We start from the raw sequence: 22,621 nt of genomic DNA, 5'->3' as shown, positions 1-22,621 counted from the left end.
TGACAAGCTGACTATGTTGCACCTTTCTTTACAGCAGTGCTGTAATCCAGATTAATGCTTCCAAAAAACGCAGTGTAAATGGTGAGAGCATCCCACATCAGCAGCAGTTTACAGGAGCCACTGTCCACCCTTTCCTACCAAGCTCTTAGGAGCAGCTCTGTGGAACTAAACCAGGGGTGGACAGATGTGCTGCCCAGCTGCATTGGACTAGGTCAGAGTGGCTCTGTAACATCAATGGGGTGCTGACTGTTTAATCCTCAGGAAAAGCATGCTCCATGTATCAAAACTCTGGGAAACACTGAACTAGATACAACTGAAAGACTAAATGATCAAAATTAACCCCTTTTTTTTTTTACCTTTACTTTTTTAAAAGTAAACCTAAATGACATCTGAGGATGTGCCACACTTATGCACTGTTTAACACCAACTCTTTGCAAAACACCAAAAATGTAAGTTAGAGAGCATTACTCGATTATATGTTATGATTTATAATGTAAATGCCTGCCTGGGAGGCACGGAAAGCAAGCTAGAAACTAGGTCATTCATCACCTACAGGGAGACCAACTTGGGTGATACATTCTGCTTCAAACCCTTCACAAGCAGAATGAAAGAAGAATTAGAGAGTATGTGACATGTGCACTCCTTGGAAATTGGAGAAGATGAAGCCTGAAAGCCCCTCTTATACCAATTCTAGCCAAGGAATAAGGCAGGCTAAAACACACATGGATTTTCTGTTAAATAAATAGCTCAATCCCAATTTTGAAAAGGTGTTTCTCATCAGTGCACCTTCATGACATCACTGCCCTCTGTGGAGCCCTGGCTTGCACAAGCCTCTGACTCTCTGAAGTCCGTCACCTTTAGCTCACTGGGAGGAACACATACTTTGAGATAAGGAAATGCTACAAGATGCTACAATGCTACAAATCCTATAAGAAAACCTCCAAGGCAAATTTAGATGAAAAATAAGAAACTGCAAACTCCACTATGTTGCCCTAAGAGAGAAGTCAGATCCCTTACACAAGCCCTTATGCCCATGTAATTCCAGAAGCTCAAGACTTACCGAACTTTCTTCCCATTTTCTGTAATTTTTGTCACGTTCAGTAACCCATACTTCTCTTGACCCTGTAGGATAGAGTGAGACATGGTAAACTGAAAAGAAAATCTGCTTCCACAGCCATCACAGCACTGAATTCCATCCCCCAAATAACCAATGCCTGGCAGGGAGCAGTCTTGCCCATGCTATAACTTCAAGAAACTGTCTTAAGCATATCTAAATATGGAGAGATCAGCAAAATCAAAATTCCTCTGGGAACCTAGGCATTTACCATTCAGAGGGTAAAAAGCTGTCCTCCTTCAAGGCCTAGGTTCTTTGAACAGGTAACTAAATCATTTGTGACATTAAAACAGTGGCAATTTTAAATGTAAATTTATAATGGTTTTTTTAGCAGCACATTTTTTCTTTGTCCTTTACTCAAAAAGCATTAAAAAAAAAAAAAAAAAAGGAGATGGCTGACAAACAGCCTAAACTGTCTGACAAAAATACTTCCAGGTTATTTTAACAGAGCTGCATGCTTTAAATAAAACATGGTAGAAATGCATAAAAACATTTACATATTCATTTCAAAAACTGATGAGTGAAACATTTCTTTGATGTCCTTTCCCCCCCCCCCACCTTCCTCCAAGCAAAATATTAGAATTTTAAACAACTTAGTTATGTCTTGTTGATAAAAAATCATTTATATTGCTATGCCTCTGTAAAAATTTGGAGATCAGTGAATGGGGGAAAAAGAACACTGCTGATCAAGAAGGGCATTGGCCAATTTCAACTATTTTGAATATTTCTAGTTTCTATGCAAAACTAATAAAATACAAAAGGAATGCCTGGAATACTATTCTAGGATAAAAAGGAAAACCATTGATTTACACCATTTGTGACCCTCAAGAGAAGGTGCAGTTCTTTCATTTTCTCCTGTCACTCCAGCTGTGTCCTACCAGTGAATGGCGCTAAAGGAATGGGAAATTGTTGTTTTTTTTTTTTTTAAATCAATTCCTTTTCAGTAGCAGCTTTTAAGAGTTCCTAATTTAAGAACTAAGCTATTAGTTGAAACAATCAACAAGGGAAAGGATCCAAATTAGTTTGATCATCACAAAAGTGCCCTCAATTCTAGATCCAATGAAGGCAGATGATATATTCTCTTCAGCATTTTCCTCTAAATCTCAAATTTCAATGGATCATAACTGCAGGATTCAGTATCACGAAGAATTTGTGCTGGCAAACTGCAGCAATCCTCTCACCAAAGACACAGACCTGTTTTTCATGAACCTTAACCATTTTACCTACACATTTCAAGCACAGCACATAAAATAGAAAAAGACAGACATATCCAAGGATAATAGTGTTTAGCTGGTGGTTGAGATGTTCCCTCAGTCCAGTGGTAGCTGCCCATCTTACTTATTTTAGTATCCCCACTGGCTGAAATGCTTTCCCAAGCCAGTGACAGACATTATATTCCAAAACTGGGAAATCAATAGAAGAAATTATTAGCCACATCCCTCCCCTCCCCAAAACAAAGCTCCTTCTTTAGATGACTTATTTGGGATCTATGCAGACCACCACTAACAATCCTATGCACCGCACCATTCTGACAGTCCTCTGGCTTTAATAAGTAGAATGGCCTGGCAGCATCTTTGACAGCTGACTAAGCAACTGATTCTCAAACACATTTGGGTTTTAATAAATTAGCCATAGTGGAACATCAGTGGGAATCATAGAATGGCTTAGGTTGGAGAGAGATGGTCAGAGACCATCTACTCCAACACCCCTGCCATGGGCAGGGACACCTCTCAATTAGACTCAGTTACTCAAGGCTTCATCCAATCTGGCCTTGAACACCCCCAGAGAAGAGACAGCCACAACTTCCCTGGGAAACCTCCAGAGTCTCACCACCCTTGTGCTGAAGAGCTTCTTCCTAAGCTCCACTCTAAACCTACTCCCTCAGCTTCAAACCATCCCCACTTGTCCTCTTGCTAGACACCCTTATGAAAAGCCCCTTTCCAATCTTCCTGTAAGCTCCAAAGAAGAATTCTGCAGAAAAATAAGCCCTACTTAACAGCAACACTAGGGGGTACTAAAGGGAAAATTTATGTAATCAGGGAAAAGGAACTTGAAAACAAGGATCAAAATACCAAAAAACCTGACCAGCTTTCTTTGTAATACTTAAAACCCAGAGGGCAGCTAAAGAAACTACAGACTGTTTTTTATCATCTCAAGCAGCAGTCAGTTCTTCTACAAAAATACAATTTTAATTATTCAAGGTCTGAGCCATATTTAAAGACATTCAAATACATGCAGCAATAATTGCTTGCATGTATAGCTATCAACTATGCTTGCTTAATAAACAAGGTCTGGTTTAGGGTGGAAAGTGGAATCATAAAATGATTTGGGTTGGAAGAGACTTCCAAAGGTCATCTAGACCAACTCCTGCTGCAGTGAGCAGGGACATGTTGCTCGGTCCATCTTCCCAGTCAATGGACCAGTAGGGTAAAGTCTCTCCCACCATAAAGAAAGATCAAGTTCAGGACCACTTGAGAAACCTTAAGATATATAAATCTATGGGATCCAGGCTTGACAGGGCCCTGGGCAACCTGCTCTAGCAGAGGATGTCCCTGCTCACTGCAGCAGGGGGTTGGACTAGATGACCTTTGGAGGTCCCATATGATTCTATGACTTTATTCCACAGCAAATTTTTAACCTTATCTCCTATCACCAAGCTGTACTGAAACCAAACTCATTTACATTTTTTTTCTGAAAGCACAGCTGGATGTAATGCATTCCTTTTAAAATGTAAAGCCTTCAAACAGTTTTATCCCATTATTTTCTTTCAGTAATAAGCAGGCTTACCCTCAATTCTCTAACCATGAATAGCTTGGTTTCTACAACATTTACTGATCTATTTAAACACTTTGCATACTGACTGTGGCTTGATGCTTTGGTGAAGAAGGAGAGGACTCATTTTCAGGAAAACCAGCCTTGGAAGCAGTTGATGATTCCTATAAAATTCAAATAGATAATGTAAGTTATTGTCTTTCTTACAATTGTTTTTGTTCTTTTAACCTTTCTTTTAACTTTTCTTTTAAGATACTCTCTCTATATACATACACACACACACACTCATACAATACCAAAAAAAATAAAAAAGTACTTTTTTTTTTTTAAGCACTCAGTTATAAATAACCCTGCTTACTAAACTCAAACTGGGTTAATTAGCACATATCCACTCAGAAAAAAAAATGTTAATACACACTGCATCAGCTTAAAGCAAAGCTTTCACCCTTATTAAGGGGCAGATATTTTTGTATGATTTGCTATTAAATTATGAAGCAAAAGTTATTATCCTTAGAGTGCACCAAATAATAAATACCAAGATTTTGAAGAACAGATTATGTCTCTGTGTTGTTAGTAAATACAGAATTAGTACAGTAGTTATAGATGTAGAAAAGCATATACCAGCTCTACTAATTTTTATGAGTCATGATCATTAATTTCCTTATGCTCAAACACTGAAAAATTTTTGGAGACTCAGGTTTTTGTTTTAAACTGGATGTTAACCACAGCCCAAAAGACAGTATTAAATCTCTGAAAACTAGAAAAATTGCCCATCTGGAACCAAAAAAGGCATGTGTGTTTCCTCTGAACTAATGATTGCTTTGTTCTCTGTCCTGATTTCAGACAGAGAACACTAACAACCCCAGCAACAGTGTTCCATAATTTCAGATGTCTGTAGGGAAAAAAAAAAAAAAACAACAACAAAAAACCCACACACATTCAGATGAAGGAATTCAATGTTGTCCATCTCAGGAAAGTATTTTTTTTCTCTGCTTCCCAAATTTTTCAGCTGATAGCTACACACAGATATGTGCCAGATATTGCTAATCAAGAGTTAACAAGCACATGTAGAATACCAGGCTGGAAGGGACTTCAAGGATCACCTAGTCCAACCTTTCAGAGTAAGAATATAGTTTAAATATGATATCCTCAACTTCTCATCAGCCATGGCAATCCATACTTTCACTTAGCCATATTTCAAGCACTCTTTTGACTGGCCTATTTTCATGTAATTGAATTGTGTTGTTTTTCCAGGGGGGGGAAAACAATAAAATATCTTCCCTAGAAGTCAGATAAAAGACTACCCAGGGGTTGATGTGTCTATCATTCTATTTCCTTCTGAGTCTGAGATAGCTTTCACACACTAAGCAGCTCTGGAACAAGCAATCCAGTATCTGTAGCTATGAACTACTTCCTTCCCATATACTAATTGAAAGCAAAATATCTAAGTGTGCCTGCCAGTTGTGAGAAAATGAGTGCATCAATGCATCAAACAAATGTTGCCTTTTCACAAAACACCAATTTATTGCTCCACTACACATTTTTAATTCTCTCAAAATATTAGCATTGCTCTTTACATGAGCTATATAGTCTCTCTATCACCAAAAATTGCATGCTGCCTGCATATTTTGAAGCTGCTGAAGGAGCTTTAAGCTACTTAGACTTCACAAAGGTGGCTTAGATATACAATTCCTTGGGGTTATTACACAGGGCATTTGCACACTTTCATGTTTGCTTCACTAGGTTTAAGGTCTTGGTATTTGAACGCTGGGTCTCGAAGAAAAGTAAACAGCTTCAGTTACTCAGTGCTTTACAAGAGCTTCTGCATTCAGTGCAGCACTACAGAAAGGTCCTTCCAAAGCAGAACTAAATATCATGCCAAAAAATGTTTCCCTTTAAAAATGAGGCCAAAACGTTAAGCTGTCTCCAACAGAACTGTTCATACTTGTGAGGAATAGACTGCACATGAGGCTGGAAGTGTCCACTCAGCTTTAATTTATCAGGAATCCATCTAGGCTGCCTCACATGCAGTGCCACCACACACTTCAGTACAGAAGGATGGGAAAGGAGAGCAAGGAGGGGAAAGGAGCAATAGAGGAACCTCAGAATCACTGGAGCTAAACTAACATGTAGAGGTGCAAAGTCTCCAGCCAAGTACAGCCTGCTGCCTCCTCAGCACTATGTATGATATATTCTAAACTGACAGCTCAAAAGCTTAAGATCAAATCCAATAAATTCTATCCTGAGAAACTCAGTCAACTCATGACAAACTCACTCTCCTATACTTCAACAAGGAATGCCATTAAAATGTATCAGAAACAGGTCAAGCAAATAACATTCTGGGCAGCAGATCCATTTTCATTACAACTACTGTGTTTTGTCCATTTAAGTTTGTCTTTGACATCTGCAAGTACACAGCCCCCTTAAGAGGCTTTTCTCCATGCTCACAAATCTATATTCATTTCATCTTCCCCTCTATCTTTAGAAAGGCAGAGAGTTTACAATGCTCTTTCCTGGTATCTCATCCTGAGAAAGATTTTAGCATCACAAAGTACTTAAGTTTCCACAAATCCTTGGGACAGACTACTGTGAAGGTACAGAAACCAGCAAACCACCACCCTACAACACATATTCCAGTTCCTCCCTGACCACCTCCTCTCAGCAATCCACACTCATGGGCAGAATGTCCCAGCACCAGCAGAAATGGCTGAGACAAAAGTGGAGGGAGACAGGCAGTGGGGGGCAGCAAGGGAGAGGCTCTGTCCCCTTGGTGGCCTAAACAGCAACCATTAGTGCCCAGCCCAAAACAGACTAGCAAGAACGTGCCCTGGGAAGAGGCACAAAACAACTTTTATCATTCCTCACCCACAGACTAAACACCCAGCTCAGCTCTGGACAGGATGAAAGCCAAGCATTTCAGCACTTTCAGCACGGTCCTTTGACCTTCAGTAACAGTGTTACAATCCTGCTGGAACCACACAGCTCTTTCCTTGAGATACTACAACGGAGATGAAGGGAACAGCCATTAAATGGGTAAGTCCACTCCATAATACTATTATTTATACCTTCAAGGTGTAGTTTTTGCTTTGGCAAGTACAACTTTTACTTCAATTCTGCAGTCTTTCAAGTGTATTCTTCCTTGGTGTTTCTTACAGGCATGAATCTCACTATACCTTACAAAAGAACCTCACCCACATCCACAACTCTTGAATTCAAACCCTAATTACACTCCGTAACTTAAACTGAATTGGGAGATCCTCAGCTATAATTAAAAAGGCTGTACACACCAAATTCTGAGCTAATGCTAGTTAAAGTACTTCAAGGATTGTAACGAAAGAGCTGCTACACAAAGTAACATCGATCAAGTCATCAAACAGACCTTGGTTTTGTTGGACATTACACAGTGCTACCACAGAATATGAGGAAAATTGAGAGTTCAGAAATTCAAGCATACTCATGTGACTAAACACTGCACACATCACAAACAGCTGGTACTCCAGCATGCTGTTTAATTTGCTCCTACCTTATCATTAGTGTCCAACACAATTGTGCTGTGCCTCCATTTTGTTAAAATTATTGGTTCTTGTAGCCTCCTGTCCAGACTTCTACTCTTTATTATATCTCTCTGCTGCTGTGGTGAGGCATTATACTAGAGAAGAGAAGAGAAAAATCAGACTGTAAGCAGAATCTGATTCAAGCAAACAAGACTTGGACAAACCACTCCTATCTTAACAGCACAAACAACAGTTAAAGCAAAGTATATGGAGCTCATTAACAAAGCCCTGCTAACACCTCAGGAACACAAAGCCATATGCATCTTAGCAGCTTAAATAACTTGCACTGGTGTAACAAACAGTGTTAATAAACTGACAAGTCTTTGAAGAGAACATCTGACATTTTTGCCTCATCAAGTAAACACTTTTCACTCAGGTGTTTCCATGGGTTTTGTCTGATTCATTACAAGTAGTGTAACACACCAGGAGGGGGTGAGAGGGAAGCCCTTCTGGGTTCAAGACAAGCCTCCACTTTTAAAATAAATGGATTGATCTGTGATGTCCTAAGAAAATCACAGTGAGATCAGATACTGTTTCAGACTGCATTTTCCAACTGAACCAGCCATCCTCCAGAGCAGGCAGAGCCCAGTGGCTCTACCTCAGAGAAGCAGACAGAGCTAGCAGCCTAACCGGCTCAGATGTCACCACCTCTGCTGCTCTCTGCTTCACCTCCACTCAATCTTTTCAGTTTAAAAAGCCCTGCAGAACAGTTTCAAGGTCTGGTTCACTTATTGACTGTCTCTACAGGACCACTACCTGCAGAGCTGTTGCCTCTCCTACAGGCACTTAAAATATTTCCCACTGATTATCAGCAACAATAACCAACTCTATCTTATTACTTCACACTATTAGTACAGGCTCTCCTTCCCACACACTAAATGTTCTTTTTATGTAACTCTAAGCAGACTTTCTGTGCCTAAGCTTTGACATAATCTTGAAGACAGAGATCAGGCAAGGGTTGCACACTGCAATAAAACTGACCCAATAAAACTGGTAGGACAACCCTTGCTGTACCATGGGCCTTAATAGCATCATCTTGGGGTACCTTGTTATTAATTGTGAAGCTTCTGGTAACGTAGCACACAACTCCAAATATGTACACTACTGCTCTTGGAAATCCTGTACATACTCAAATTTTTCCTCATTACATTAACCCCTCTGGCACATCCCCCCAGTTTGTTGCCCATTTCATTGGGAGCATCTCTCACTAAGCATCTCTCACACAAGCAAAGTGCTCATACTCTGACTGCATGCACCAAGTTACACCAACTTCCATCATAACAACTCGTGGTGTAGCATAAGGACACCAGTGATGCAAATTTAGATCACACAGAGTTATTTTCATTGCTGACTTTGCTCAATGCCTTCACCTGCTACTTAAAAGCCTTCTTTGCCTTGTTCTACAATTTTCTGATTCTCTCAGCTGGCCGAGTGACTTGTATTTAATTTTAACCCACAACATGGCTCAAGGCTCTGTCCTAGCCTAATTGTGACTGAAATACATGTCAACACCTCTGAGTTATTTGCAGCAGTTGTCCCCATTCTTATGGAGATGACACAGAATGTCAGCTTTAAGAAACAGAAAAAAAAAATATTCCTGGTTAGGGTTAATAATGTTCTCAGCCAGATGAAAAAAACTGGGTGAGTGAAGGGAGAAAAGAGCAGGAAGCAACAGTTAAAGCTAGTAAAGACCCAAAGGTAAGCATTTTACTCTCCCTCCTTAGAATCAGAGATGGAAAAAGCAGCTCTTAAAAACATTCTAAATATGCTAGTTCCCTTTAGCACACTATAGGGTCTACCATATTTTTTGCAGTTGTGCCCATAGACTGTCTGAAACCAAAGCTTTTTTGCAATGTAAAAAATGACAAAAAATAGAAAACATTAACTGTTGCCTCAGAGCAAAGCCACTCTTCAGTGCTGCTACCGTCCTTGGCTTTGAATTAGCTTTTTTTGCTGCTGCAATAGGTATCATACCTATGTTACAGATCTTGCTTTTCTTATCAACTAAATCAATAACACATTTTCCTTAAATCTACATAGATAAAAAGAATAATTTTTGCATTCTAAAGGACTTCATTCTCTTTCTTTCGGTAGGGGAAGAAGATTCCTCCTTCCCTGCCACAGGACATCTGGGTGGCAGCAGTTGGAGGCATCAGTTGCACAGAAGGAACAGAACCCATGCAGAAGACCACTGAGACAAGCAGCTCTATTCAAATGTACAGGTGACTGAGAAACACCTCTGGATAACCTACTTTGTTCACTCTGTGGCCTTGGACATCCCCTGCTTCACTTTCTAACCCTCTGGATTACTCTGACGATCTTTGAAGAAAAATTGAGGTCCCTGAGCAAATACTCAGTGTTGCCAGTGCACACACAGTACATTAAGAGACTGCTGAAAACGAAGCTCCTCTACCTCATGCTTCCTCCATGGATACAGTGAGGGGAGCTAAAGCTGCAGGAACTTCTGACAAGAGACAGTTTAGAAATATGAACACCAATACTGTGAATCCACTCCAGAGGCTTATACTATATGGAACTTCTTTCAAAGCCTGCTCTTGGAGCAGAGAGTTCAGTCAGAGGCTGGACAAGTATCATATCATGTTATGCCTGATATCAGCCTAGAAATGCATTCTGAAAATCTACACCACCATTAAAATCTAATTTTTATTAGAGTGGAGCAGAACACACAGGCATAGGAGCAAACTCCAGATCTTTTGCAAGATTTACCACAAATGAGGGTTAAGGATTGTTACCCATTCTAAAGAATAATTCACTATGTTCTCCTCTTCCACTGCAAAAAGCTGGGTCACACTCATCATGAGCCTTAATAGACTTTTCAGCAGTTGTCAAAGCTACTCCATCTGAGACTTCACTTTTAGCCAGAGGCATTCAGCTATTCCTAGTTGTTATTTAAATATACGTGACTGGAGGGCTTTCTATAAGATTGTCTCAAGTAATTCGTTTTGTAACTGTCCTCCCTCCACAAGAGATAACCTTACAGTTTTTCACACACGTACAATAATACTAGAAGTGTTATTCCTGAGCATGTTCACATTTGCAGGTCATGCTATAACAGTGAAGATTGTCAGTGTTGCAGTACTAGCTCAGCTACTGTGCTATCCCCAGAAACTCCAGATGATTTATATTCTAAAGAACTCCAGAATATTAAAAACTATCTAACAAAAAGGAATCTTTTCTTTTTGTCTGGCTTAAGGGCACTACATGACTACAGTATTCCATCACTTCATTTCACGACAGATTTGGGAAAGCAATATTTGAAGTAAATACACTCTGCTCAGCTCTAGTCAGACCACATCTGGAATATTGTGTACAGTTCTGGGCTCCCCAGTTCAAGTGGGACAGGGAATTACTGAAAAGAGTTCAATGGAGATCTACCAGGATGGTTAAGGGACTGGAGCATCTCTCTTAAAAGGAAAGACTGAGGGACCTGGGGCTGTTCAGTCTGGAAGAGAGAAGGCTGAGAGGGGACTTTATCACTGTCTACAAATATCTGAAGGCTGGCTGTCAGGATGATGAAGCCAGCCTCTTTTCAATAATACCCAGTGACAGGACAAGGGGAAATGGACATAAACTAAATCACAGGAAATTCCATCTCAACAAGATAAAAAACTTCTTTGCTGTGAAGATGATGGTTGCACTGGAGCAGGCTGCCCAGAGAGGCTGTGGGGACTGCTTCTCTGGAGATCTTCAAAACCCTCCTGGACACATTCCTGTGTGACCTGCCCTAAGTGGTCCTGCTTTGCAGGGGAGTTGGACTTGCTCTCTGGAGGTCCCTTCCAACTCTTAACATTCTGTGATTCTGTGAAAAAACTGACCAAGAGCATTTTTTTTCCTAGCAGCTCCATTATCATCCAAGCAAGAGTTACACTGCTGAAGTCTATGGTTTTCGCTCACCACTCATGAGAGGTTTCGATACATTATAACAATTGTCCTGTAGCTTTCCAAAGTGAAAACAAGAATTAAATACTATTATTAGGTGCATCCTCAGAATACCAAATGTCTCTAGAGCTCTGCCACTTTCCTACAGATTCCTATTTTAATTACTAAGTTAATAAATACCAGAATACACTTCTGGTGAAACTGTGTCATCCTCACAGATCCAAGAGTTTCAGCTGAGTTTTCTGGGTTTTCAGCACATGTCTGTATAAGCATTTTGGAGGGTACTAAAAATAGACTACAATTTTTCAGAGCCATTTCGTAAGTTAAAAAAAAAAAAAAATCCCTATACAGCTTTTCCTTACCATAGCAAAATCACAGATTTTGCAGACTTGCTCAGCTCAGCAAAGATACAAGATCTTCTTTGACACCCGAATAGTCACAAACATCCATTTTTCATGTCCTTGAGTATATTTCTTTTTTTCTCTTTGCAATCAGAAATTCCACAAAAATGCAAAAAATAACCAAGTCCTCTTGTGGTGAATAAATGCCATTGAGCATTTATAAAGCAGTAGAAAGCCCCAAGCTGTCAAAGTTTCTTTTTTTGGGTCACTCACTCACCTTGGGTAGCTCCCATTCTGACCGGGAACCATCAGCACTGTAGTAGTATGGTCTGCCTTGTTCATCTGAGTGTTTTAGCCACTGCAGAAAGAAACGTGATGACAGGAAACAAAATCAGAGTGACAGTCATAACACAGTAAGCTCTGATACTTGGGATTTAAAGTCAATTTTTAATAAAGTGCCCTCCACTATGGAAGTGTCTAGCACACAACCTCCAACCGAGGTTAGTTAGCAATGACAGCGACGCCGTTTTCAGCTTAGGCTCATTAATATTTTTTCCTTCTGTAACTCTTCAGAACATAGTCCTGCAATATCACACAAGAGATTGTGAAAAAAAGGTATTTTTGGAGATGCTGTAACTCAGTCATCAACGTTACGGTGTCGGTTTAAGAAGGAACAATCTTTGCATCAGGTCTGTGTAAAGCTTTTTATACATAAAATTAGAGTTACCAAGAAGCTCAACTAGCAACTGCTGGTAAGTGTAAGAGATTAATTGCACTTGCTGAACAACTCTGCTTATAAAACATCAACAGGAATGTGAGATGCAGCTCCTAAATAAATCATTAAGAATATGCTTTCTGTAACCTCTGGAGGCAACTCCCACAAATCAAAAAGGTACAACTGTGACAGCTGTGACTAGTTATCCAGCAAAGAAAGAATTGTCATCTGCAAGAAGATTGCACCAAAATATGCAAAGAAACACTCACAGCAAGCCTCTTGGGTCAAGCAGGTTTCACAAGACTGCCTTCCAACAAACTGTTTGTGATAGGAAGCACTGTTTTCTATCAATACTAGTCCAATTTAAACAACAACAAAAAATGCCTATTTGCCAAACAAAGTACTCTAACAGAGCTTTATCAAGAAAAGGATAAGCAGCACAAAATTCCAAAATTGACATAAAACGGAATTATTTTCTAAATTCTTTTTAAAAAAAAAAAAACTAACTTGCATACATCAACTGGAGAACAGGTGGTGTTATAATATTATTAACAAGCTACTGTTTCAATGAACACTTTTTGAAGTATAAAAAAAAGGTTCAAATTTAGTGACCAATTAGAAAAATGGGACTGCTTCACAAAGAGAACAGAATATTGTCGTTTACTTTATGTGGGAGAAATTTTTATGCAATACCCAGAATCACAGTAGCAATTAGATAATTAGAACAGAATATCAATCTGCCAATATGGCTGTAGTTTAATTAAAAGGTTTGTCTCCATCTGAAAGCAGTACTGAAAATCTCTAGTAAAAGGATGAAACTGATAAAGCAGCGTTTTCAGTTTGAAACCATCCTCACTGGAAGGGCTATGTAGATGAAAACAGCTTTTAAAAAGGCAGTAAGAAAAAAAACATTGTATTGGTAGGAAGTTCATTGCTGAAGTATAACTAAAGAGGATGGGGGAGAGCTGTAATTAAGAAAATGATACATGATATGTTCATTTAATATAATCTGATACCAAACTGGAAATACAAAAACTTTTTCTAGATATTGAAGAACATACTTAAGGAGGAAAAAACCCCAAACAAACAAACAAAAAAAAGAAACAAAACAAAACAAAAATAAAAACAAAAACAAAGCCCCCACCACTTTGTTTGCCAAAGTTTCATGCATATTTAAAAACCAAAAGGAAATACTGCTGAGGTAGGTTCTTCACTTCTAGAAATGAAATCTGCATTTCTAGCAGTGAATCAGCAGAGAAGATTTGGAACACAGGATGAGAAGAAGGAAAAAGTACCTTTTCATTAGTATAGTCATTGGTATATAAGGTCTGACCATGTTCATCCAACTCTTCTGACCAACCCTTTGGAGGAGAACCATACTGACTATCTGACTGGCTGTAACAAGAACTGTGGTCGTTTTCTTCTGATGAAAGATGCTATAAGTAGTCAGAAACATACAAGGCAGTTTTGAGAATGAAAGAGCTTTAAAATCTGAAAGATCAAAGATTATTTGACTAGAAAGAGAATAGTAATAAAGGCAGGGAGTTGACATTTTTCTATTTTACATCAGAGAATAAGAGATGCATTTTTACAGTTTAGAAATATTTGATCATGTCTAGGCAATTCCAAGAATTTTCAGAACAGCTGATTCACACCAATACAATTTTTTAAAGTTCTACTACACCAGATTTCAGTCAGTCAAATTTTAACTCAATCACTTTTTGCTGGTCTAAATTTTATTCCCACAAAAATCACCTTACTGAATGATGAAGAAAAGTCAGCTTTAGTAATCTGCATTGCCTCAAAAAACTTGGAAGACTTGCTACCTTTTCTTTCTGGTAACATCCCAACTCTCATACCTAAATCCTTTTTTTCCCTTCCCAAATAGTATCTGAACACACAATAATCTTTAAGGACAACTTGAAACTCCAGCTGCACCTTTGCAGGACCCAGCACTTCATAGGACTCATGCAATGCATCCCAAAATATTAGGAATTTCCACTCTTCTTCCAACTCTGCTGCATGTGACAACGAGCACAGGCACAGCTATTTTTTTCAAGGCAGAAGTGAATTGTAATGTAAGGAGTAAGTTTGATATGGTAAGTAAAAGAAATATTTTGCCATAGACACCACTCCTGCACCTTGTTCATCTCCTTGCTAATGCACTGTAGTATTACTCAAAGCATCCATTCCATGCAACAATGCCACAGTTTCCTGAGGAATTCAGTCCAGATTCCATTTCACACTGCCCTGGATCCTTGGTTAGTAGAAGGCATAACACTTTAGAGGGAACATCCTACTATTCAGAAATTACAATAGTTACATATTGATGAAGGTTCAGTAACACAAATAAGGGCTTTGAGGAAAATTATAAAGCAGGACAAAGGCAGAATTTCCCTTTTTATCTAGAAAAGTGTTTCTTCTAAAAAACTTAATCTTACCCAAAAAAATATCCATGTATCAGAAACTCACCAATTTTAAAAGCCAAAGGTTTTTTTTCCCCACATTTAGTGACATTTCCAAATGGTTACTGGACAGGGGTTTGGTGTTAGCTTTCCAAGTACCTGACCACTTGTGTGACACAGACTCCCTGTACTGACCTGAGCCTGTTTATCAAGAACAGCAAAACCCATAGGAAATTTCCAGGTGGCTAATAAAGTGACAATAATAATAGGTACTGGTCCTCTACAGCCTCCAGAATGTGAGCATGTAAACAAAGCTGCCTCTCTTGCCCTGGGGTAACACGAAATTCTGAAGGGCAAATTTCTAACCACTGGGGGGAAAAAGAAAGGAAAAAAAAAAAAGCCTTCAGTCTCATTTTTACACTTGGAGAATTAAGACTGAGTAGTGATAAGAGTGCTGTTGGCCCTATCTGAACCACTCTTTTTTAGGACAGCTATATCGTATTCATTTAATTTTACATTATGTTTCCTTTAAATTATATTGCAGGTTTGCATTATGTTTTAGTGGTTCAACATTAAGTGCATTATCACTTAATGCTCAAAGTAGTAGACTTTGGACAGTTTTATTACTATTATTATGATGATGATGATGATTAACAGGAATTATGACCCAATAACAGAATGCATTTGTATTTGCCTCTTTTCAAGCAACTCTTGATACTGGGGAAACATTGAACACACATAAAATAAATAGGAGACTTAAAAGTGAGAATTCCCCTAAGAGAACCACTGCTGTTCTGCAAACTGACTGTTAATCTGTGAGGCGTCCACATAATAACACTCATCTTAACCAATATTTGCACACCTAAACAAAATTCCTGAGCTGTTACAGAGTTTTGCCAAACCAAGCCATTCCTTGTCCCCCTTTTCTGATATGGTCACATCACATTCCTCTTAGGGTCCATCTTAATTAAAGCACTACCTAACAAAATTTATCATATTGTTAAGCACTCCTTCCTCAAATACTTGAACAAGTCACTACCTCTGATAAATTTTACCTGTAATTCCAGAATCTTACCCACTTTTCTAAAGGCTTCATCAACAGGACTTCACTGCTTCCCCCCACCCCATCCAAATAATTGCCATAACCTGCAACTGTTTTCTTCAGTGCTGTTATCTGTTACCAACATCTCTGGCCAATTAAGTACAATTTTGCCCCTTCTAAATAATCCATTAAAATTCAATTTCCTAACCATAAAGTTCTAAGAGCAATTATAAGCTATTTTGTGCTCTAACACACTACATACAGTTCTTATTTTCACATCACCTTGCCATCTGGCTACCTACTATGATACAAGTTCCCTTTCAGTAGATACTAGAATTTTACCTTCCTGCATATGCTCTTTCATTACCGAAACTGAAGGGAATGTGGACAACTCAAACTACTGGGTAAAAGCCAGCTCAATTCTTTATAATGTATTAAATCTGGTTTTACTAATTGAGACATATTTACTCAGAGGTCATAAAGAAAAAGGTGAACACAAAGAATGGGGCATGAAATACACGTGCAAACACAGAACAGAAAAGGGGAAAGGAAAGGAAGAGGGAAAAAGTAAAAGTAAAAAGAGCTTCAAAATTAGCACATAACTGCTGGAAAGTGAACCAGTATGAGCTCGCAAAATATATCTCCCTAGACACAAAATTTGATAACCCAGTCAGAAAGGACACAAATTACTTAAGGAACTCATGCTACTGGAAGTATAAACTTATATCTAGTTAAAAATTAATCAAAACATGCATTGGTCTTACAAAGACCGAAACCTTGATAGATGGAACTATCTGAAGGCGAATCTGTAATACCTCAAGCATTACAAAAGAACAGGGGTGAATTATGAGCAAATTAAAAAAAAAAAAAAAAAATCAAGCATTCTGAACATGCAACCTTGCAGTGAAGTTGAGGTACAGATATATGAGTAAGAGCCAGAGAGGTCATTTGCAAATGGGGAGTGAGGAAGAATTATTGGAAGTAGGTCCACAAAAAGAAGCAAGAATGATGAAAACAGAAACCCAGTTACAATTACTACAAGGAGAGTTACTACTCAAAAAAGCAATACTTGATACAGATGAAAAAAAGTCTTCTCTAGCCAATAAGAAATTAACACACCATCCTCAGGGATACCAAAGTGACAGCCACAAACATTTTGGTAGTCTACCTGTTACAGCCACTAGCCTGTGGCAAGAAAATTTCACAGAATCATAAAACCCTTTAGGTTGGAAAAGATCTTTAAGATCACCAGCTCCAACCACTAAACAAACACTGCCAAGTCCACCACATCTACATGCCTTTTAAATACCTCCAGCCATGGAAACTCAACCAATGCCCTGGGCAGCCTGTTCCAATGCCTGGCAACACGCTCAGCAAAGGAATTTTTCCTGATACCCAACCTACCCATACGCAGCTCACATACCACTCCTGTACACAAAAGTGACTGAAGAGTTAAATTGTTCACTGCTTCATAGCAGGACACCAAAAAGGCAAATGAAGACACTCCTTGACACCTCCAAACTCAGCAATACCAAATTCCATAGCAAAACAGCATATTCATGTGCATTACATGCTGGTGATCTCAGAAGGAACTACCTCATGATCTGCATGGCTCTGGGAATCCCCTTTATTAATGCTTGCATCTCGGGCCCACCGTGGAGGTTTCCAGGTTCGCTCCTGTGATCCTCTGTTGTAGTAATAACAGCGTCCTGTAGTATCTTTATGGGTTTCCCATTCCCCATTTATTTGGACCGGAGCACTTGTAGGTACTGGTGGAAGTGCAGACTGAGATATTTTCAGTTCTTGTAAATTAGCATAAACTGGTGAATCAGGCCTCCCTTGGCTTGGTGGAGTAGTTGGCTATTGAGAGAAGAAATGTATTGTTAAAGAGCAGATGAATGTTAGAATGCTCCCTTGCAATTCAGAATATATTACAGTAGTAAAACAAACCAACAAACTCCCTTTTTTGTTGTTAAGGACAAAAGCACAAAGGACAGCCACAATATGCTGGGGCATGAAAACCTTACATTGATAACTATAAGGTAGATGTCACAAGCTGTATTTATTTAATAGAAAAACAATTTTTTCATCATTTCCCCAGATGACAGCTGATAATTATGCCTTACAGTGGATTTGAAATACACTGGAATCATCATCAGAATAATTATATGCTTGCCTTGTTGAAAAACTTCAGCTTTACAGTTCAAGTATTGCTCAGGAACTGTAAGTAATGCGATCTTGTTCAAGATAAAATATAGCATTTCTGAGATGCCACTTGACAGGCAAAGAAGTTCCCTAATCTTTTTCTCCCACTCCTAACAGAATAAAAAAATTCTTTCAGTTGGAAAAGACCTCTAAAATCACTGAGTCCAACCAGCAGAATGTAAAGCAGGATCTTCTCAGCAAGATCTAAACAAACACCTGAGTTGGATGTTGTGACTAAGAAACTCTGGGATACACCTGGATGGTTCACCTGGTATGCCCTTCCAAACAGATGCTTAGTTAAAAATATTTCAGGCCATACCACCAAGTGTTCTGATTACCACTCACTTCTTGCAGAAATCAGAGGATATTCTTATCCACCCAATTTTATTTGTATACATGTATACGAGTAGCACAACAAATATCCACAGGAAAACAAACCACTAATGATGATTTCTCATTAACAAAGTTTGCTAACATGAAGGCCAAGCAGAAAGCATGGTTAAAAGGCCACAGTACTTTCTGAACCCATGGAATATTTTCAAAGAAGCCATTAAAGAGTCAAGGAGAAAAAGCACACTTTCAGAGGTTCAACTTCTGATGTATAACACAAACAAAAGATACCATGCAGAATGTTAAGAGCATCTGTTTTCACAAGAGCTGTGATTATGAGATTGTGAAAGCAGTTTGCTATTAAGCCACAATGTTCCCTGGTAGTGCACTGCCATCTTTGCATTTTAGAGCACATTTAGGCACTCTAAAGGAAGGACCTATATTATTTATACTGTCCCTTCCCCCTGCTTGATTTTAATTCAGAAGCCTTTGCTGAAGGCAAGTCCTTGTGCCTTTCTTGCACCTTTCACAGAAAAAAAAAATCCACAACATAACATACTGCATTACATAAAAGGCCTTTTATAATGTACTTTTAAACACTAAAATCATAAGATGCTAATCTAGGCCACATCTAATCATAAATTATCAGGGTTTGCTCAGGCACGACAACGTATCATGCCACACAATCTGATATAAACCGATTGCACCACAGCTAGAGCCAAATATGGCTACATCCACAACCAAAAGGGGAAATAGCTAGAGAGGAACTTAATGAGATTAAAACAGGCACAGACCTGTTTTGTGTGCCTTTAAGAGAGAAAAGAGAGCTCACTAGATAGAGCAAGTACAGCATGTTTAAGACAAACCACAAAAGGGGGAGGGAGAAATTCCAGCACTGGCAAAATCGGACTGCCTAAACCAATTAGTATCTTTCTCTAATTCAAAGGGAAAAAAAAAAAAAAAAAAACCAAAACAAACCAAAAACACCCACCCCAACCAAACAAAAAAACCTGGCAAAGCCCCACAGCAATCTGGTACAAAATTTGATGAACAGTATAAGACTATTTTTCCAGTGTCCAAGTCCCATCCTGTCCCCCAGTCACTTTCATTTCTGATGAGTGCAGAACAGCTGCTCTTGAGAGCACTAACAGCGTAACAAACACTACTATGAATGAAGCATCACCCCATGGTCTTCAGGGATGAACCTCAATTCCCAGGGATGTTGAGAGAGTAACCTTGAGGTCTGCTCATTCAAGAGTGCAGTTTCTGGATTCATTTCCCAGTGGGCCCATAGAGCTTCATTTCTCACATAAATCATCCTGCCACTAAACCACCAGGCTTGGCATTTGAATCAGGAGCATTCACCTGCATGGGGGGAAGGCACAAACCTTCAGGTTCTTCCTCTATTTCAAGGAAGTAGCAAAAGCACTATCAAGCATCCTGGCTGTGGTGGCAGGAGGCCAGTAGCTTACACAACACACTCATCCTCCTAAAATTGCTGCTCCACTCCAAGCAACACGAAGGCTTTGCTGTCTGGCCTGCATTTCACCAGTTGCTTTTTTTTTTGTTTGTTTTCATTAAGATAAAGTGCCGTTATTAAAAGAGCAGCTTTGTGTATTAACAAAAGTGTTTCCCAAACAGAAAACCTATGACACAAAATGCTTGACATGAGGAAGAAGTTCTCTACAATGAGAGTGGCAAAATACTGGAACAGGATGCCCAGAGATGTGGTTGGAGTCCCATCCCCGGAGACACTCAAGATCACTGATGTGGCCCCTGGAAGCCTGATCTAGTTGGAGATGTCCCTGCTGACTGCAGGGGGGTTGGACAAGACGACCTTTGAGTGTCCCTTCCAACTCAATGCAATCTGTGAATCTGTGAAAATGGCTCAGAAGTTTCATACTACAGTTTTCCACAGTTTCAACAGCTCCAGGTGAAGCTGCAGGCCAGGTATGTACTAAGGCATTACTTCAAGCTCACAGTCAACATACTGCCACATAACTCAGGCAGCACACTAGTTAAGTTTAAGAGAGTAACATAATAAGAAAGCATAATGAGGGGTTTTCTTCTGAATGCTCAGTACTGCCAAACTCTATATACCAATTTCTGGTTTTCAAGAGAAAGCCAGAACTTTTGGTCCTGAACAACAAACAAAACAGCTACCTCTCCTGCCAACTAAGCCTTCAGCTGCTTTCAGTCTGTTTCTTTCTTGTCCAACAGATTTTTTTGGGGGGGCAAACTGCAAGGTTTCTTCAAGGCACCTGAAAGTTGCTGCTTTCAACAAAGCATAAAAAATGCAAAGCCATCAGCCTAATTACAACACACAGCTTAGCTCATAATCACATCTTTAAGGGATACAATTTTCTTATCAGGAACTATTTTAAATAACCACGTAGCACACAGTAATACTTCCTCATACCTTGAGTCACACAGTGGGGTATATTGGTGTGCCTACAATAATGTTCAGTTCAACAGCACTTGACCTTATCAAGGCTAATTTTGTAAAGAATTTCTCAGTTATTGATGAGGGGGGAAAAAAAAAAGCTTTTAGAAAGCTCAGGTTTTGTCTAAATTAACTTTAGTGTACTTTCTCCATGGGTGTTGGCAGGAAGGACAATCCTCTCCCCACTCCGAACGTGGGGAGTGCTGCAGAGAGGCAGGTCCCACTAAGATGTCCCTACAGAGCTCCTGGGCCCTGCACCACCACCCCTTTCATTTCAGATGAGTATTTAAGTTAAATGGTGTTCTGCAAAAACCTCTAATAGTTTCAAATCCACAAGCAATTAATTTGTTTTCCTTTCCCATTACTCATTACCAATGTATCAATGCAAACAGATCTAGAATTACCTAGACCAAAATAGCATCTGACCGCTTCCATGTCTGCTTTCCCCAAATCAAAGATAGGATTAAAGGAAACTTAAATGCATGCTTAAACACTAAACAGTTCTGTATGTACATGAGGACCTCCAGCTAGAGCTTCACTCCTGAGCTTCATTTTTGCCCTAACAAGCTCTGAATGCTCAATAAACACAGAATTATATCAACTAAGACTCCTTGTCTTCTCGCTATCAGAATCACAAGAACACGTCCTTCGACGTGCCCATGCATGCAACACAAAATGCCTTATACTCAAAACACATTTCAACATTAATTTGCTATTTGATATAGATTTCAGGCTTTTCATGTTGCCTTTTCCTGCTGAGAACAATGAACTCTTGCTAGAAAAGTGAGGGGGAAGGAAAAATAAAAAATGAACTGTTTCTATGATGCTAAGAACTTGAATGAAAATGGTACAGCCCAGGAAGCACTATGATAACTTTATGAATATAAGGAGCTCCCCCTGAGCTCAGTAATGTCCTGCATTGCAATGCTTTAGAAATCTGCCACATTTAAGTCCTGTCTCACAGAAAAGTTTGCCTGCTCTAAATCCCTGCAAATAGATAAGTAAGAGTTTTGTGCAGGCAGTTTCGTTTCCAGGTTCAACAGGCAGCCTTCCTCAAACAGGGCCTGCACACACAGCTTTTGCAGAGCAGAAGTTTTTATATTAACACAGCAGGAAGCAGAGACGTGCTTTTAAATAAAACAATGTGTTAATCATTCATGAATGAACAGTCAACATTTGCAACAAAGGCTGCAGATACGCTATCAGGCCTCTGAGCACTTGAACTGACTGCAAGGAAAAGCAAACTTACTATACTTCACCAGGTACTTCTCACTACCAAAGTGTGTATCAGCTTCTCAGAGGATACTTTACATTTTAATGCTACCTTATAGAAATGGGGCTTTTTTTTTTTTTTTTTCAGAATGCACTATTTGTTTAGGCTTTCAGAATTAAAGCAAAATTACAAAAGAGGTTCAGTGCACTCCAACAGGGCACTGGGAGAAAGAAGAACTACAGATCTCTTCCCTATCCACCACTTCAAAATGTGTTTCGTTTATTTTCTTGCAGTGAGAACACAGTACAGCAATTAAAAGACAGACAACAAAGTTTCCTTGAAAGCAGCAATTACCCCTTTCCTTTTATAGGTCTCAAATCCAAGACAGCAACTTCTAGAACATAACTGCTCAAAGAACAACAGCAATGCTAGCCAATAAAACATGATTTGCCACAAGTGATTTTCCCCTCTTCTACAAACAAATTACTTTAGTAGTTGTGCCTGTCTGCAGGTTTTCTTAGTGTTAGGAACTTGAAAGCTTCCTTTTCAACAGCAGCATTCAAACTGCTGAAACCAGCTGCTAAAAA

At 39.2% G+C, this 22,621-nt stretch overlaps 1 protein-coding gene across 1 annotated transcript in view; it reads right to left on the bottom strand.

The window, feature by feature from the left end:
• Positions 1-22,621, bottom strand: part of ARHGAP12 (Rho GTPase activating protein 12) — a 65,824-nt gene that overhangs the window by 18,989 nt on the left and 24,214 nt on the right. Inside the window, exons 2-7 of the mRNA XM_054390000.1 lie at positions 17,440-17,703; positions 13,692-13,832; positions 11,959-12,039; positions 7,410-7,535; positions 3,976-4,050; positions 1,061-1,122 (exon numbers count right to left, since the gene is read on the bottom strand). Of these exons, the coding sequence (XP_054245975.1) occupies positions 1,061-1,122; positions 3,976-4,050; positions 7,410-7,535; positions 11,959-12,039; positions 13,692-13,832; positions 17,440-17,703 (749 nt within the window). The remainder of the gene's footprint in view (positions 1-1,060; positions 1,123-3,975; positions 4,051-7,409; positions 7,536-11,958; positions 12,040-13,691; positions 13,833-17,439; positions 17,704-22,621) is intronic.

The sequence above is a fragment of the Indicator indicator genome, chromosome 20, assembly GCF_027791375.1.
Source record: "Indicator indicator isolate 239-I01 chromosome 20, UM_Iind_1.1, whole genome shotgun sequence".
Lineage (NCBI taxonomy): Eukaryota > Metazoa > Chordata > Aves > Piciformes > Indicatoridae > Indicator > Indicator indicator.
This window is presented reverse-complemented; position numbering and strand designations above follow the sequence as displayed.